At 34.8% G+C, this 15,866-nt stretch overlaps 1 protein-coding gene across 5 annotated transcripts in view; it reads left to right on the top strand.

The window, feature by feature from the left end:
* LOC127841178 (chloride channel protein 2-like) overlaps window positions 1-15,866 on the top strand; it is a 113,878-nt gene that overhangs the window by 70,544 nt on the left and 27,468 nt on the right. For 4 of the 5 annotated variants that reach the window (XM_052369824.1, XM_052369823.1, XM_052369822.1 and 1 more), the window contains exons 5-14: window positions 1,489-1,617; window positions 3,629-3,762; window positions 5,411-5,485; window positions 5,870-5,948; window positions 7,480-7,605; window positions 8,119-8,203; window positions 9,727-9,828; window positions 12,061-12,145; window positions 12,769-12,921; window positions 14,648-14,717. In XM_052369824.1, coding sequence (XP_052225784.1) covers window positions 1,489-1,617; window positions 3,629-3,762; window positions 5,411-5,485; window positions 5,870-5,948; window positions 7,480-7,605; window positions 8,119-8,203; window positions 9,727-9,828; window positions 12,061-12,145; window positions 12,769-12,921; window positions 14,648-14,717 — 1,038 coding nt within the window. Of the gene's footprint in view, window positions 1-1,488; window positions 1,618-2,332; window positions 2,350-3,628; window positions 3,763-5,410; window positions 5,486-5,869; window positions 5,949-7,479; window positions 7,606-8,118; window positions 8,204-9,726; window positions 9,829-12,060; window positions 12,146-12,768; window positions 12,922-14,647; window positions 14,718-15,866 lie in introns of those variants that run through there. The other variant, XM_052369827.1, reaches the window with a different exon arrangement.

Below are 15,866 nucleotides of genomic sequence, written 5' to 3'. Positions count from 1 at the left end.
TTAACACTCTAGAGGCCACATTTATTGTCCAATCTGGATGAAATATGGTCAGAAGATTTGTCTTTATGATATCTTGGATGAGTTCGAAAATGGTTAAGTTTGCTTGAATAACATGGCCGCCGCCAAGGGGCGGGGCATTTTTCCTCATATGGCTATATAAGGCTATTATAGTAAAATCATGTTAACACTCTAGAGGCCAAATTTATAGTCCGATCTTCATGAAACTTGGTCAGAAGATTCATACCAATAAAATATTGGACGAGTTAAAAAATGATGCTGGTTGGTTGAAAAACATGGCCACCTCAGGGGCGGGGCTATTTTCCTTATATGGCTATAGTAAAACCTTGTTAACACTCAAGAGGTCACATTTATTTTCCGATCATCATGAAACGTGGTCAGAAGATTTGTCCCAATGATATCTTGGATGAGTTCGAAAATGGTTTTGGTTGCTTTAAAAACATGGCCACCAGGGGCGGGGCATTTTTCCTTATATGGCTATATATGGCCAAAGTAAAACCTTGTTAACACTCTAGAAGCCACATTTATTGTCCAATCTTCATGAAATTTGGTCAGAAGATTGGTCTAAATGATATCTTGGATGAGTTTGAAAAGAATTATGTTTGCTGGAAAAAAAAATGGCTTCCAAGGGGCGGGGCATTTTTCCTTATATGGCTATAGTAAAATCTTATTAACACTCTAGAGGCCACATTTACTGTCTGATCTTCATGAAACTTGGTCAGAAGATTCATCCTGATAATATCTTGTATGAGTACAAAAATGATGCCGGTTGGTTGAAAAACATGAAGGCCAGGGGCGGGGCATTTTTCCTAAGATGGCTTTAGTAAAACCTTGTTAACACTCTAGAGGCAACATTTATTTTCCGATCTTCGTGAAACTTAGTCAGAAGATTTGTCCCAATAATATCTTGTTATCTCAGGTCAGCGAATTTGGGCCTTTCAGGCCCTCTTGTTTTATAAAAGCAGAAAGCGTCATCTGTGATTAGCCTGTGCAAACTGCTTAGGATAACCTGGGATGACACTTTACGCACATGCATTAAACCCCCTTTTCATAAAGCGAGTTTATTGTTTTTTTTTTTGAAGGATGTCTCTTCTTAGTGAAAAACCAATGTAGTTGGAAAGTGTCATCACTGATAAGCCTGTGTGCTGAGCAAGGTTCATATGAGTCACGTTCTGAGAAAACTGGGCATAATGCATGTGTGTAAAGTGTCGTCCCAGATTAGCCGGTGCAGTCCGAACAGGCTAATCAGGGAAGACACTTTCCGCCTAAACTTGATTTTCGGTAAGGATGGACTTCCTTGAAACTAAAAATACCATAAAAGCGGAAAGTGTCGTCCTTGATTATCCTGTGCGGACTGCACAGGTTAATCTGGGACAACACTTTACGCACTTGCATTCAGCCCAGTTTTCTCAAAACGCGGCTCATATATGTTTTGTTTAAAGACGAGAGAAATCTGATTTTTTTTTTCAGCAAAGATGTTGCTATATGAGGAGTTTTCATTCTCATTGCCTCTGCAGTACGTGGGCTGGGTCCTGTACTCCCTACTGCTCATCATGTTTGCCACTGGCTTCACACACCTCATGTCCCCACAAGCCATTGGTAGGTAACTCTGACAGTGTTTTTTTACTCACCATTTTGGGATTTAGTCCCTTGTTTTTGTGCTAACAAATTTGTTAAAATTAGAGAAATAAAATTTTTTCAATGCTAACTTTACTTATGATCAACTGATAGAACTTCATTGGAGATGGGAAATGAACTAAATGTTGAGGTACATACATGTACATGTATATATATATATTTTTTTAGACACCTTCAATCGGAAATGTTTAGGTCCCATTGGGGAAAATTATATACTTTTTTTATATGGAGAAAAGGTCCACCTACCATACTCAACTTTAAACAACAAAACACTATCTGGAAAATTTAAGCTGTTATTGGTAAACGCTCTTTGTCAAGCTGTATGGGTTGGCTGCATGTATTGTCGGTCGCACTCTCAATAAGCAGTTTTCATCATAGTTTTGTACTAGGCATTACTATGTAAAAAATCTGTGAGTAATTTGCAATATATTTCTGTTAATCATCAAATATTGCCTCAAGAATTGTTAACTAATTGGATTATGCCCCTTGATTATTTTCAAGTCAAGTCAAATCAATTTTATTTTGTACACAAAGGCGTCCGGCCCAAAATACATAGTTCTGCATTACAACTAACAATTGGATCATAATAGAGTTGTGTCTAGAAGATGTTTATAAAAAATACTTACAGGTTGTGTTAATATAGCAATGTTAATTATTAAGTTATTAATATTTTTAGATCTTAACATAGTTGTGGTAAGAACATATCTACACACTCGCACACATATACACAAACAACATGTACATGTATAGGGATATTATAATGTTCCACATACCCCCCTCATCAAGACAATATCTTCCATGAGATTGTTTCCCCTTGTTAAACTGAATACAGTATATAATCTTTCACACTTTCCCCTCTCTCCCACCCACCTGTTTAGCAAATAAAACAATAAATAAAATTAAATTAGTGTGAAACACTATAAAGAAATAAACATGGTAAATTAATAGCAAAATGTGAAGACACTGTTGATTGCAGAGACTATTTACTTCAATGCTTCATGTTAAATAGGACCATGTGATTTTGGTAGGCAACATTTCGACACAATACCCTGACGGCTGCTTAAGAACTAAATAAATAAAAATGGTATATGAAAGTATATAAAAAGACAACATTTTTAGATCAATTCATTCAATATACTTATAATAATAAATGTGCTTGTATTTATTTAAAGATGTCCCAAAAGCCATTTTATAATATGAAACTTTTTATGCTACTCCTTCCAGACTTGCTTTGAAAGGAACCAACTGATATTTGCCTTTTTTTAGAGCATGTTCCTCATTATGCCTCTCTGTCCAAAATGAATAATTTGTCTTTCTTTAGCATTTAAGCCTAGTTTAAAAGATGATTGTTTAAAAAATAAGTTATTTTTGTGAAAGTCAGTTGTAGCTATCAATTATTTATGTTACATGTTGTGCTGAGGCCAGTTGCTAAAATCTTTAAAGCGCAATTAGTGTATTACATATTTTCTCCAGACCCAAATAAAATATTAGAAAATATTTTTTACTATCAAACATATGCAATTTATTCGAACACACACATTTGTTTACAAATTGTCATATACATGTTTTAAAGACTTAACAATTAAGTCACATAAATAACTTGATAAAACAAGATGTGTTTGTGAAACACTATGTCCCCCCTATACATTTGACCTTGACTTTTGGCATTGAAGGATGACCTTGACCTTTCACCACTCAAAATGTGCAGCTCAATGAGATACACATGCATACCAAATATCAAGTTGCTATCTTCAATATTGCAAAAGTTATGGCCAATGTTTAAGTTTGAGGCAAACAAACCCACAAACCAACAGACCAACAAACCAACAAACAGGGCAAAAACAATATGTGCCCCAGTATAGACTGGGGGACATAAAAATTCACAGCTGTTAGCAAAACTGATCGTTTAAGATTTTAGCAATCAAGCCTAGACTGTCAACATAGACTAACATGCAAAATATCCTTTTTACAGGTTCTGGCATTCCAGAGATGAAGACAATATTGCGAGGCGTTGTGCTAAAGGAATTTCTCACGTTTAGGACTCTTGTTTCAAAAGTTGTGGGCCTTTGTTGTTCACTTGGGAGCACTCTTCCTTTTGGAAAAGAAGTGAGTGAATCTGTCGGGGTCCCTTTTAAAAGTGACCTTTCCTCTTCACATTTTGATAAATTGAAAAAATTGGAAAAAAATTGTTTCAGATTTGCAAATTTTTGTTGGAGTTACAATGTATGTTTTTTTTGCTAGGAAACAAAAAACTGAACATTTACCATGGTTTAAAATATCCATTATATGCATATTTTGATGATTTAAAAACCTGAAAATAATAAAGCGTTGAAAACACAAAACAATTGTATAATTTGGAAAGTTCTGTTGTTATTGTTATTTTTTATGACATTTCGAGGAATGCTTAAATTGGGAATAAAATACCTGTGTTGGTTTGTGAACATTGATGGCCGAGTGTTTTGAGCGGTAGGCTTTTACTTAAGGGTCAGTGGTTCAAGCCCAGGTGTGGAAAACTTTTTTTCTTTTTTTCCTTTTTTTTAAGTGGATTATACTTAAACTCCTTAGTTCTGATGTTAACTTTTATCAATACATGCTAAAATCTGTGAACAGGTCCCTTTAAAAAGTATAATTCGAAAGGAATTTTTAAAGCCAAATATAAGTTTAATAATTGTGAGAGATAAAATCATAAAGGGGCATTTCCTTTTAATTAGTTAATTAAAAATGTGTGACAAAGCTTGGACTGGCATTTGTATGCAAATCAGGGTATATAGTGGTCTGTCTGTGGGTTGGTTGGTTGGTCAGACTGGGTAATAAATGTGTCTTGTTTTGTGAAAGCTGGTCATAGTGCATGTGCGTTTAGTGTCGTCCCAGATTAGCCTGTGCAGTCCGCACAGGCTAATCAGGGAGACACTTTCCGCCTAAACTTGATTTTTCGGTAAGAAGGGACTTCCTTCAAACTAAAAATACCATAAAAGCGGAAAGTGTCATCCCTGATTAGCCTGTGCGGACTGCACAGGCTAATCTGGGCGACATTTTACGCACATGCATTATGCCCAGTTTTATCAGAACAAGACACAAATGTTGTAAGTTTGTGGGGCCAACTTCTACATTTTTCAAGCAATTTTTACTTAATATATGTAATCCCAAGAAGTGTAGATGTGCAAGACACTCTTTTGTATGCCCTCTCATACGTTCCTAAGTTATGCACCCTTGAACTTGGCCATTTTATGGCCAAAGCATTGTATTTTAAGTTTGCAAAACAAACTTGTTGGCGATCATAATATAATTGTAGTTTGGTTGTTTAAGTTAAGATAAATGCAATCTAGGTTCAACCTTTTACTAACGTTTTAAATGCAAAACTGACAATAGTAAACAACAATACAAATAAAGATGACGTCTTCACAGCGTTAAGGTTGCTGCCATCGGAGTTGCGCCAAAATCACAACAAAACTACTTCAATAGATTGAATTGAAACTCAAAATTATGCAGTGATCTCCCCTGTTTGAAATATGTGCCACAGTGATCCCCCCTGTTTGAAATATGTGCCATTGATCTTATTCATGAGCTTGGCTGCTGGTTGCTATTCCCGTTACAAAGCAGCCATGGTATTTTAGTCACCTTCCTGGTAAAAGTCTAATGTTCCACAATATCTTATAGAAACACCTTATTTTCTTCATAGTGTTTATTAGAGTTTGACCTTAAGCATGGTTATTACTTTCATATTGTTTTATAGATGAACAGATGCTATTTTCAGGGACCGTTTGTACATGTCGCTAGCATTGTGGCCAATCTGCTGGGAAAGTTGACTTCATTTAAAGCTGTTTATGAGGTAAGTTTGATGCATTTGATTATTCCCGTGCAAATGCTTTTCATAAGGGTATATTGGGGTCAGAGCAGTGTTTTTTTAGCTCACCTGAGCACAATGTGCTCATGGTGAGCTTTTGTGATCGCCTTTTGTCGGTCGTGCGTTGTGCAGCGTCAACATTTGCTTTTTTAACACTCTAGAGACCACATTAATTATCCGATAAAAAATTTGAAAAATGGTTCAAATTTTGGTTGAAAAACATGGTTGCCTAGGGGCGGGGCATTTTTCCTTATATTTTACATCAACCTCATTATTTGACTTACTCATCCTGTAATTTGACTGAACCATCCTGTTATATGACCGACTTGTCCCATTATTTGACTGACCAACTGATCACCATGGTTACAGAATGAGTCTCGCAGGACGGAGATGCTGGCAGCTGCATGTGCTGTAGGTGTGGCTTGCACATTTGCAGCACCGATTGGAGGTAAGTTTGCTAGATTATTATATCTTGGCAAAAAAAACAAAAACTTTCAGTAGTGCAGCATAAAACAGGCGCACTGTTGGTGCATCTGTTCTTCCGTCTAGCATTCTGTTTTTGGATATTTTTTTTCTAAACTCTTTCAGATGTGCACCTGTTTTTATGCCCCCCTTCGAAGAAGAGGGGGTATATTGCTTTGCTCATGTCGGTTTGTCTGTCGGTCGGTCGGTCCGTCCTCCAGGTGGTTGTCATACGATTACTCAAGAACGCTTGGGCCTAGGATCATGAAACTTCATAGGTACATTGATCATGACTCGCAGATGACCCCTATTGATTTTGAGGTCACTAGGTCAAAGGTCAAGGTCACGGTGACTCGAAGTAGTAAAATGGTTTTTGAATGATAACTCAAGAATGCATACGCGGCCAACAGGGCATACTCTGAACAATATTACTGAAGCAACTGATCTGTAATCCTAAATCTATAATTATCAGTCCAATGAAACATCATCCTTTTAGTAAAATACAGTGGATCAGTAAAAATATTATCAGAATATGAGATTTTTTGTATATTTTTTATATTAAATATTGTGTTAATGTTTAATTTTGTTGATTAATATAAATATAAACAGGACAGGGGAGGTAATACACTATTATATCTTTTCTTATATACAGGGGAAACAAATGCAATAAGTTTAAATTTATTGTTACAGCATTTGCCTCCCTTGTAATATATTTAAATTTTACCAAATGTAAGGCTAACTGCATTTTTGTAATGCATACTACTACTACTACTACTACTACTACTACTACTGCTGCTGCTGCTGCCGCTGCTGCTGCTGCTGCTGCTACTACTACTACTACTACTACTACTACTACTACTACTACTACTACTACTACTTCTACTACTACTTCTACTACTACTAATACTACTACTACTTCTACTAATACTACTACTACAACAACTACTACTACTACTACTATTACTACTACTACTCTACTACTGCTACTGCTACTGCTACTGCTACTGCTACTACTACTATTACTACTTCTTCTGCTACTACTGCTACTACTACTACTACTACTACAACTACTACTACTACTACTACTACTACTACTACTACTACTACTACTACTCAGTACTACTACACTACTACCACTACTACTACCACAACTACCACTACTACCACCACCACCACTATCACCACCACCACCACCACCACCACCACCCCCACCACCACCACCACCGTGACAAAAAACGTATTCACACAATGGCTGCTACTACAACTTATAGCCCATATAGGGGGGCATGCATGTTTTTCAAACAGCCCTTGTTTAGTGTGTGAGTCTACCTGCATGTCTTAAAGATCTAGTTCACGATATCCATGTGGTCAAAAATATCCATGTGGTCCACGTAAATAATATAATCTCTCTAAACAAGGGTCCAAATAGAAATACAATTTTTAAGGGATTTGGATTATTTGAACATATAAATACATTATTATAAAAAAAAATTCCTGTATCATCATGTCAATTTCAGGAGTATTATTCAGTATTGAAGTAACGGCTACTTATTTTGCTGTTCGTAACTATTGGAGAGGGTTTTTCGGAGCTGTTTGTGGGGCCGTTGTCTTCCGGTTGTTAGCTTTCTGGTTTAATAATACAGGTACGTTGAGTGGATTTTTGTTTGTCAATAGCTTTTTCTCTAAGAATATATATTGGTGAAAATGGAACATTCTACCACTTAGCTCTCTGTTTCAAATCTGGTTTGTGAAAAAAAAAATGTCACACAAGTAGGAGCTGACACAGTTTGTCCTTTTATACAATATTATTTAGACATGTTGTTAGTTACCCAGCATTTGTTTTAGCTAAGTGACACATTTTTGGAAAAATATAATATATAATGTTATGAAATGACCTGACATATCAGATCCTTTTTAATTATCAAAGAAAATTAATGTCTACGTTATTGTCATGATAAAACAGCTGTTTATATTGCATGACGTCACTAGACGTTGCAATGCCATTTGAAAGAAGTCAACTTCCACGAAGATTTACTCAAAATGCCAACCTCAGCCAAAATAGGGCGGGTATTTAATACTACCATTAATCTAAATAAACAATGTTTGAAAATAAAACACCAACATGGTTGCAAATGTTTTTATTTTTGTCATTTCAGAAACGTTAACTGCTATGTTTAGAACATCATTAAAAACAGACTTCCCATTTGACCCTGTGGAGTTATTAGCATTTTCATTTGTTGGGTAATTATTTTTGTTTAAAGCAAATATGCGTTTTCAAGTTGCTTAAATAATATATCTGCACTCGATTGTATAAACGCTGGTTAAAGTTACCGCTCGGTAACATTCAATCCTTGGTAAGTTTGCGGTTATTCAGGTTTAGTAACCTTCAAGGTAACTTTTAAGATTGTATAAACACGATATACCGCAAAGTAACCTTACCACGCATAGTGGAATTTAACCACCGATAACTTTAACCAAAACATTCCCACAATGCATTTTCTAATGATGTAATTTTCGCGCGAAGTGTCACGCATACAAATATCGCACAATTCATAAATAATCTGCACTATTTGCTTTCCCATTTAAATCACGTTAGACATAGAGATGTGTAAAGTATAAAATGTTAAAAATAGCACCACACTGGAATTCGGAATGTCCCATTTTGTACACGGTATAATGCATTCATTTGTCTGTTGTGTATTGGGGTGTTTTCCATTCTTTGTTTATTAAAATATTAAATTATTTTCTTGTACAATAAGAGAATTTACCATAGACAAATTTAACATTGTTCAAGTTTAAATATATCTTTGTATGCAGAAATCTGCAAATGCAACAGAGTTCACCAACGGCTATTATTTGAGCCGCGTTCTGAGGAATCTTGGCTTAATGCATGTGCGTAAAGTGCCGTCCCAGATTAGTCTGTGCAGTCCACACAATCTATTCAAGATCGACACTTTCCGCTTTTATGGTATTTTTATTTTCAAAGAAGTCCCTCCTTACCGAAAATCAAGTTTAGGCGGAAAGTGTCGTCCCTGATTAGCCTGTGAGGACTGCATCGGATCACACACGGCATACCCATAACAGATTATAAAAAACACGTTCTGTGCGTCCTTAAATTCATCGTCCGAAATCGGAAATCATATTGCCCTGTAAATTAAGTCAAATAAAGTGTCAGTTGTTGTTTACTCGTCGAAATTGTGAAGGTCGTTGTTGGTTAGCTTTTATAATATCGCGCGCCGCGGCCATTTTGTGAAGGTAACCTCTCGGTTACTTGTACGTACCCACCTAGGGAAGCAGGGTATGATTTAACTGGGTTTTAACCGATCGGTATAACTAACCAAATTTTATACAAACGCTTACCGACCAGTAACCAACAAGTTCTCTTAACCAACAAGTTCTCTTAACCGCCAGTATGTGTTTAACCGCCGGTTTAACTGTTTATACAATCGGGTGCTGAAGTATTTTAATATTACCTTTTTTATGATTTTTTTATCAGACAAATTAATCAGATATATGGGTCAGTTATGAATATAAAATATATTTGCTAAATGATGTTCAGTAACAATTTCTGCAGTTAAATATGAAAAACTGAAGTAAGTTTAGATATATCTTTGATAAATTATCACACACTTTTTTCCTTTTAAACAGTCTTTTTTACTATTGTTTGGTTTATAGGTATAAGAACATGCCATAATACATAGTATATATGCACTTGCATAGATTTATATGATATTAACATAATTGTTTGTTACATGCTTTTTCAGTATAGCTTGTGGCTTCATTGGGGCATTGTTCATATTGTGCCACAGGAGAATCGTATTGTTTACAAGGAAACATAAACAGATGTCAGCATTTTTGCAGAAAAAGTAAGTTATAAGACTGATTGGCTTTACAGTTTATAGAAATAACAAGTAGGTATTAAACATTTTTAAAATAATAAGGATTTTAATATTAAAGCACATATGTTAATCAACCCTTAATAATAAAGCAGAGATTTTGATTGACGCATAATCCTGCTTTTTGATGCAAGCATTTTGCAATTTTCTCACTTTTTACTCCTGCAAATTAGCTGTCTAATATCATCTTGATGCAAATGTTACTGGGAAGATAAATCAATAATATGTTTTAGATAATACAAATTGTGTTAAAGAGCATACTATTTGGCTGAAATGTATACTAAGAAACATTAACAGCGAATCAAACTAGTATACACAGACAAAATAACTCTGTATTCTGCACCTTAAAATAACATCTGATCCCTTAAATTATCAATCAGGGGGGTCAGTTTACTCCTGGTATCCAAAAACTATTGAATTCCTTAATCCTTAATGCATATTTAATTGACACAGGACGGCATTACAATAAATGTTATATATCTTCCGATTTCAGCTGCGTTTTCTACCAAGGTTTGGCAGCAAATACTTGTTATACAACTAAATTTCAGTCTTTTATCTTTGTTTAGCAGGGATCAGCACTCTGATTTCAGTAACTTTATCTACCCAAGGATCATCACTCTGTTTTCTGATTTCAGCCGCTTTATCTACCTAGGGATCATCACTCTGTTTTCTGATTTCAGCCGCTTTATCTACCTAGGGATCATCACTCTGTTCTTTGATTTCAGCCGCTTTATCTACGCAGGGATCATCACTCTGTTTTCTGATTTCAGCCGCTTTATCTACCTAGGGATCATCACTCTGTTTTCTGTTTCAAGCCACTTTATCTCTCTAGGGATCATCACTCTGATTTCTGATTTCAGCTGCTTTATCTATCCAGGGATCTTCACTCTGTTTTCTAATTTCAGCCGCTTTATCTACCTAGGGATCATCACTCTGTTCTTTGATTTCAGCCGCTTAATGTACCCAGGGACCATCACTCTGTTCTCTTATTTCAGCTGCTTTATCTCTGATTTGCGTTTCTTTATCTCTCTAGGGATCATCACTCTGTTCTCTGATTTGCGTTTCTTGATATACATAGGGATCATCACTCTGTTCTTTGATTTGCCTTTTTTTATACACCTAGGGATCATCACTCTGTTCTCTGATTTGCATTTCTTTATATACCTAGGGATCATCATTCTGTTCTCTGATTTCAGCCGCTTTATCTACCCAGAGATCGTCACTCTGTTCTTTGATTTGAGTCGCTTTATTTACCCAGGGACCATCGCTCTGTTCTCTGATTTCAGCCGCCTTTTCTACCCAGGGATAATAAAATATCAACCTAATGATCGTCACTCTGTTTTCTGATTTCAGCTGTTTTATCTACCTAGAGATGGTCACTCTGTTCTCTGATTTCAGCCGCTTTATGTACCCAGGGACCATCACTCTGTTCTCTGATTTAAGTCGCTCCTATACCCAGGGACCATCACTCTGTTCTCTGATTTAAGTCGCTCCTATACCCAGGGACCATCACTCTGTTTTCTGATTTCAGCCGCTTAATCTACCCAGGGATCATCAATCTGTTCTCTGATTTGAGTCGCTTTATTAACCCAGGGATCATCAATCTGTTCCCTGATTTCAGCTGCTTTATCTACCTAGAGATGGTCACTCTGTTTTCTGATTTCCTCCGCTTTATGTGCCCAGGGATCATCAATCTGTTCTCTGATTTGAGTCGCTTTATAAACCCAGGGATCATCAATTCCCTGATTTCAGCTGCTTTATCTACGCAGGGATTATCACTTTGATCTTTGATTTCAGCCGCTTTATCTACCCAGACATCACAACTGTATTCTCTGATTTCAGTCGCTTTATCTACCCATGGATCATCACTCTGTTCTATGATTTGAGTCACGTTATCTACCCAGGATCATATTTCTGTTCTCTAATTTCAGCCGCTTTATCTACGCAGGGATCATCACTCTGTTCTCTGATTTCAGCCGCCTTTTCTACCCAGGGATCATCACTCTGTTCTCTGATTTCAGCCGCCTTTTCTACCCAGGGATCATCACTCTGTTCTCTGATTTCAGCTGCTTTATCTACCCAGGGATTGTCACTCTATTCTCTGATTTTAGCCGATTTATCTACACAGGGATCCCCACTCTGTTTTCTGATTTGAATCGTTTTAATTTAACCAGCGATCATCACTCTGTTCTCTGATTTCAGCCGCTTTATCTACCCAGGGATCATCACTCTTGTTGTCGTGTCCTTAACATTCCCACCAGGCTTTGGGCAGTTCTTCGCTTCTATGGTGAGTTGTAGAGTATTTTTTATGCCCTTAGGGAGTTGGAAGCGTTGCACCTGTCTTTCTATATGGTTGTTTCTCCCGAAGCTTGTGCTTCTAACTTGCCTTGAACAATTTCTTTTACTTTATTTAAAGTTAGACAGTTTAATGACTTTAATGTGTAGATGATTGTGATGACATGAATGTAGTATGCTGCGAGTTTTGCCTGAATGGTTGGACATTTTTTATGTTTTTAATTGTACTATTTATAAAACATTGTGTAGATGATCTTTAAGAAATCAATTTGACTACTTTCAGTTTTGGCTTTATTATGGCCCTAAGTCTTTTTGTCCATGTTTGGAAAAAATAGGATGTGTCTGTGCCCAAATCTGTAGTGTGGTGGAATCAATTGTATGTGACACAATTCCAGTTGCCCATGATTTACAATGTGCAATCATTATTGATTTAAGCATTGGCCATTCAAACTGTAACATCAGTTTTGTTTGACCACTTAACATTGATATAAGAAGATACAATTATGTTATTGCATCAACATTTTCAGAGTTGAATTATTGCCAAACCTATTTGTTTCATTTTTTTGTATGCACAAAAAGGAGAGAACAGTAGGAACTCCTCACTTTCCTTTGCAGCTTACCCACAAAAAGGCTTTGAATGAGTTGTTCAGCAACATCACATGGACGGAGAACCAGGCAAACAGTCTAAAGGACGAGACCATGCTAGGCCACTGGAACCACCCTTCCACCAACATCTACGTTTCATTGGTCTTATTCATTATCAATAATGTAAGAATTCAATCTATGGTTGGTCTTATGCATTGCCTATAATTGAGGCATTCTGTTTTTTTATAGCACTGTTCTTTTGCATGATTAATCATGGAAGTATTATATATCTATTAGAATGTACTTCTTCAGTTTCAATAATTTAAGAATTCAATATCGATATTGCACTGATCTTATTAGTTATCCAATGATGGAAGAATTCAATATCTATGTTGAACTGGTCTTATTCATATCCGATAATGAAAGAATTCAATATTTTTTGTTACACTTGTCTTATTCATAACCAATAATGGAAGAATTCAATATTTATGTTACACTGGTCTTATTCGTAACCAATAATATAAGAATGTAATATATATTTTACACTGGTCTTATGCCTTTTCTATAATATAATAGTTCCTTTAAGTAATGTAAGCATTCTTGATATATATGTTACCCTGGTCTAATGCATTTTCTATAATGGTCGTGTCCATTATAAATAATGTAAGAATTCAATATCAATCATGGAAAAATCACTATCTATGCTACACCGATCATATGAATTTTCTATTATGGACGATTTTATCACTGATAATGTTAGAATTCTGCATATATGTTACACTTATCTTTTCCATCATCTTCATGTATGATGGAGGAATTCATAACCAATAGTGTAAGCTTTCTATGGATATATGTTACACTGGTCTTTTGCATTTTTTGCATTTTAAATAATCTAAGAATTCAATGTCCATGTTACACAGGTTATACGAATATTCTACAATCCAAGAATACAATATCTATGTTACACTGGTTATACGAGTGTTCTATATCCAAGAATTCAATATCTATGTTACACTGGATATATGAATATTGCATAATCAACGAATTCAATATCTATGTTACACTGGTTATTTGAATTTTCTATAATCTAAGAATTCAATGTCCATGTTACACTGGTTATATGAATTTTCTATAATCTAAGAATTCAATGTCTAATGTTACACTGGTTATATGAATAATGAATATTCTATAATCCAAGAATTCAATATCTATGTTACACTGGTTATATGAATTTTCTATAATCTAAGAATTCAATGTCTAATGTTACACTGGTTATATGAATAATGAATATTCTATAATCCAAGAATTCAATATCTATGTTACACTGGTTATATGAATTTTCTATAATCTAAGAATTCAATGTCTATGTTACACTGGTTATATGAATATTGCATAATCCAATAATTCAATATCTATGTTACACTGGTTATATGAATGTTCTATAATCCAAGAATTCAATATCTAATGTTACACTGGTTATATGAATATTGTATAATCCAAGAATTCAATATCTATGTTACACTGTTTATATGAATTTTCTATAATCCAAGAATTTATTATCTATGTTATGTTTATCCTGATACTTTTCTTCATTGCCAGTAATTCATTCAATTATGACAGAATTCAATATTTATGTTGCACAGGTCGTATGTATTTATAGGACGAATTCATTATTAAGAATGTATAGTTTCTTTGAAGAGGATGTTACACTGGTCTTATTCATTTTCCATAATGAAATAATTCCAGAAGACTTGTATCTTCTCTTAATAATTATGAACATATATATTAAAATTCTCGTTATAAATTGCACATGTAGTGTTGTGTTTGACAATCATTAATTTTTCCATTTTTCCATTTGTTTTATGCCTGTCATGTATGTGTTAACAAGTTAATATGTGTTCTGTTACAGTTTTGGATGGCTGCTATTTGCAATACATTACCCATTCCTGCTGGAGTATTTGTGCCTGTTTTTACTATAGGTATGTTGGCATTATATAGAGTAAAGTGTACATTTCGTCCCTGTATTAACTATGGTATGTTGTTTTAATAGTTGATGTCACAGGTACATATTTTAGTTTGTTTTCACTTTCTGTGTGTTGGTAATATTTGACGCTACAGGATAACAAATATGGTGCCTTGTTTATCGTATTTACTATAGGTATGTTGCTATTTGTTTACGTATACGATTAATAATTACGGTACATTAATAATTGAGGTAGCAGGAAGACCAATACAGCGCATGTGTATTTACATCTTTATGTTCTTAATGTGTTAATATTATTATTTCTATGTTGATAATATTTGATTTTACAGGATAATAAGTTTTGTGGAGTTTGTGTCTGTTCTCGCTACAGGTATGTTTGTGCTCATTGTTATAACAGGATAATGATTATTGCTGATGTATCAGGAATACTAACATGATGCATTTTTGCCAGTATATAATATAGATATTTTGGTTATCTTTGAACAAAGAATGGTAATATTAAGGTTTATTATATGCATGCATTTACTACAGGCATGATGGTAATAAATGATGTAACAGGATAGCTAATATAATGCTGTAATGTCTGTCTTAATTTGCTGTAGATATGTTGATAATGGTAGATGTAACAGGATAACTAATATGATGTATTGTCTGTCTGTTTGTGCTATAGATATGTTGATAATGGTAGAGGTAACTGGATAACTAATATGAGGGTTTTTCTTCTGTATTTGATCTAGATATGTTGGTAATGGTAGATGTAAAAGGATAACTAATATGAGGGATTTTCTGTCTGTATATGCTACAGATATGTTGATTATGGTAGATGTAACAGGATAACTAATATGATGTTTTGTCTTTTAGTATTTGCTATAGATATTTTGATAATGGTATATGTAACAGGATAATGATTATACCATGATTATACCATACATGTATATCAAGTGATTTGCACCCATCCATAAACAAAATTTATTTGGTTGGGGAGATAAATCCAACGAATGTTCTTGTTGTGTTTGTATTTCATCTCGTTATTTGTGTAATCGGTGATGTAACAGGATAATTTTTATTATACTATTTATGCATGTATATACAATAAGTATGATGGTAATCGTTGATGTTACATAAAAACTAACATGGTGGATTG

This window comes from Dreissena polymorpha, chromosome 8 (genome assembly GCF_020536995.1).
Source record: "Dreissena polymorpha isolate Duluth1 chromosome 8, UMN_Dpol_1.0, whole genome shotgun sequence".
In the NCBI taxonomy this organism is placed as follows: Eukaryota; Metazoa; Mollusca; class Bivalvia; order Myida; family Dreissenidae; genus Dreissena; species Dreissena polymorpha.
Note: the sequence above shows the minus strand (reverse complement) of the source record. Positions and strands in the feature narration are given on the sequence as shown.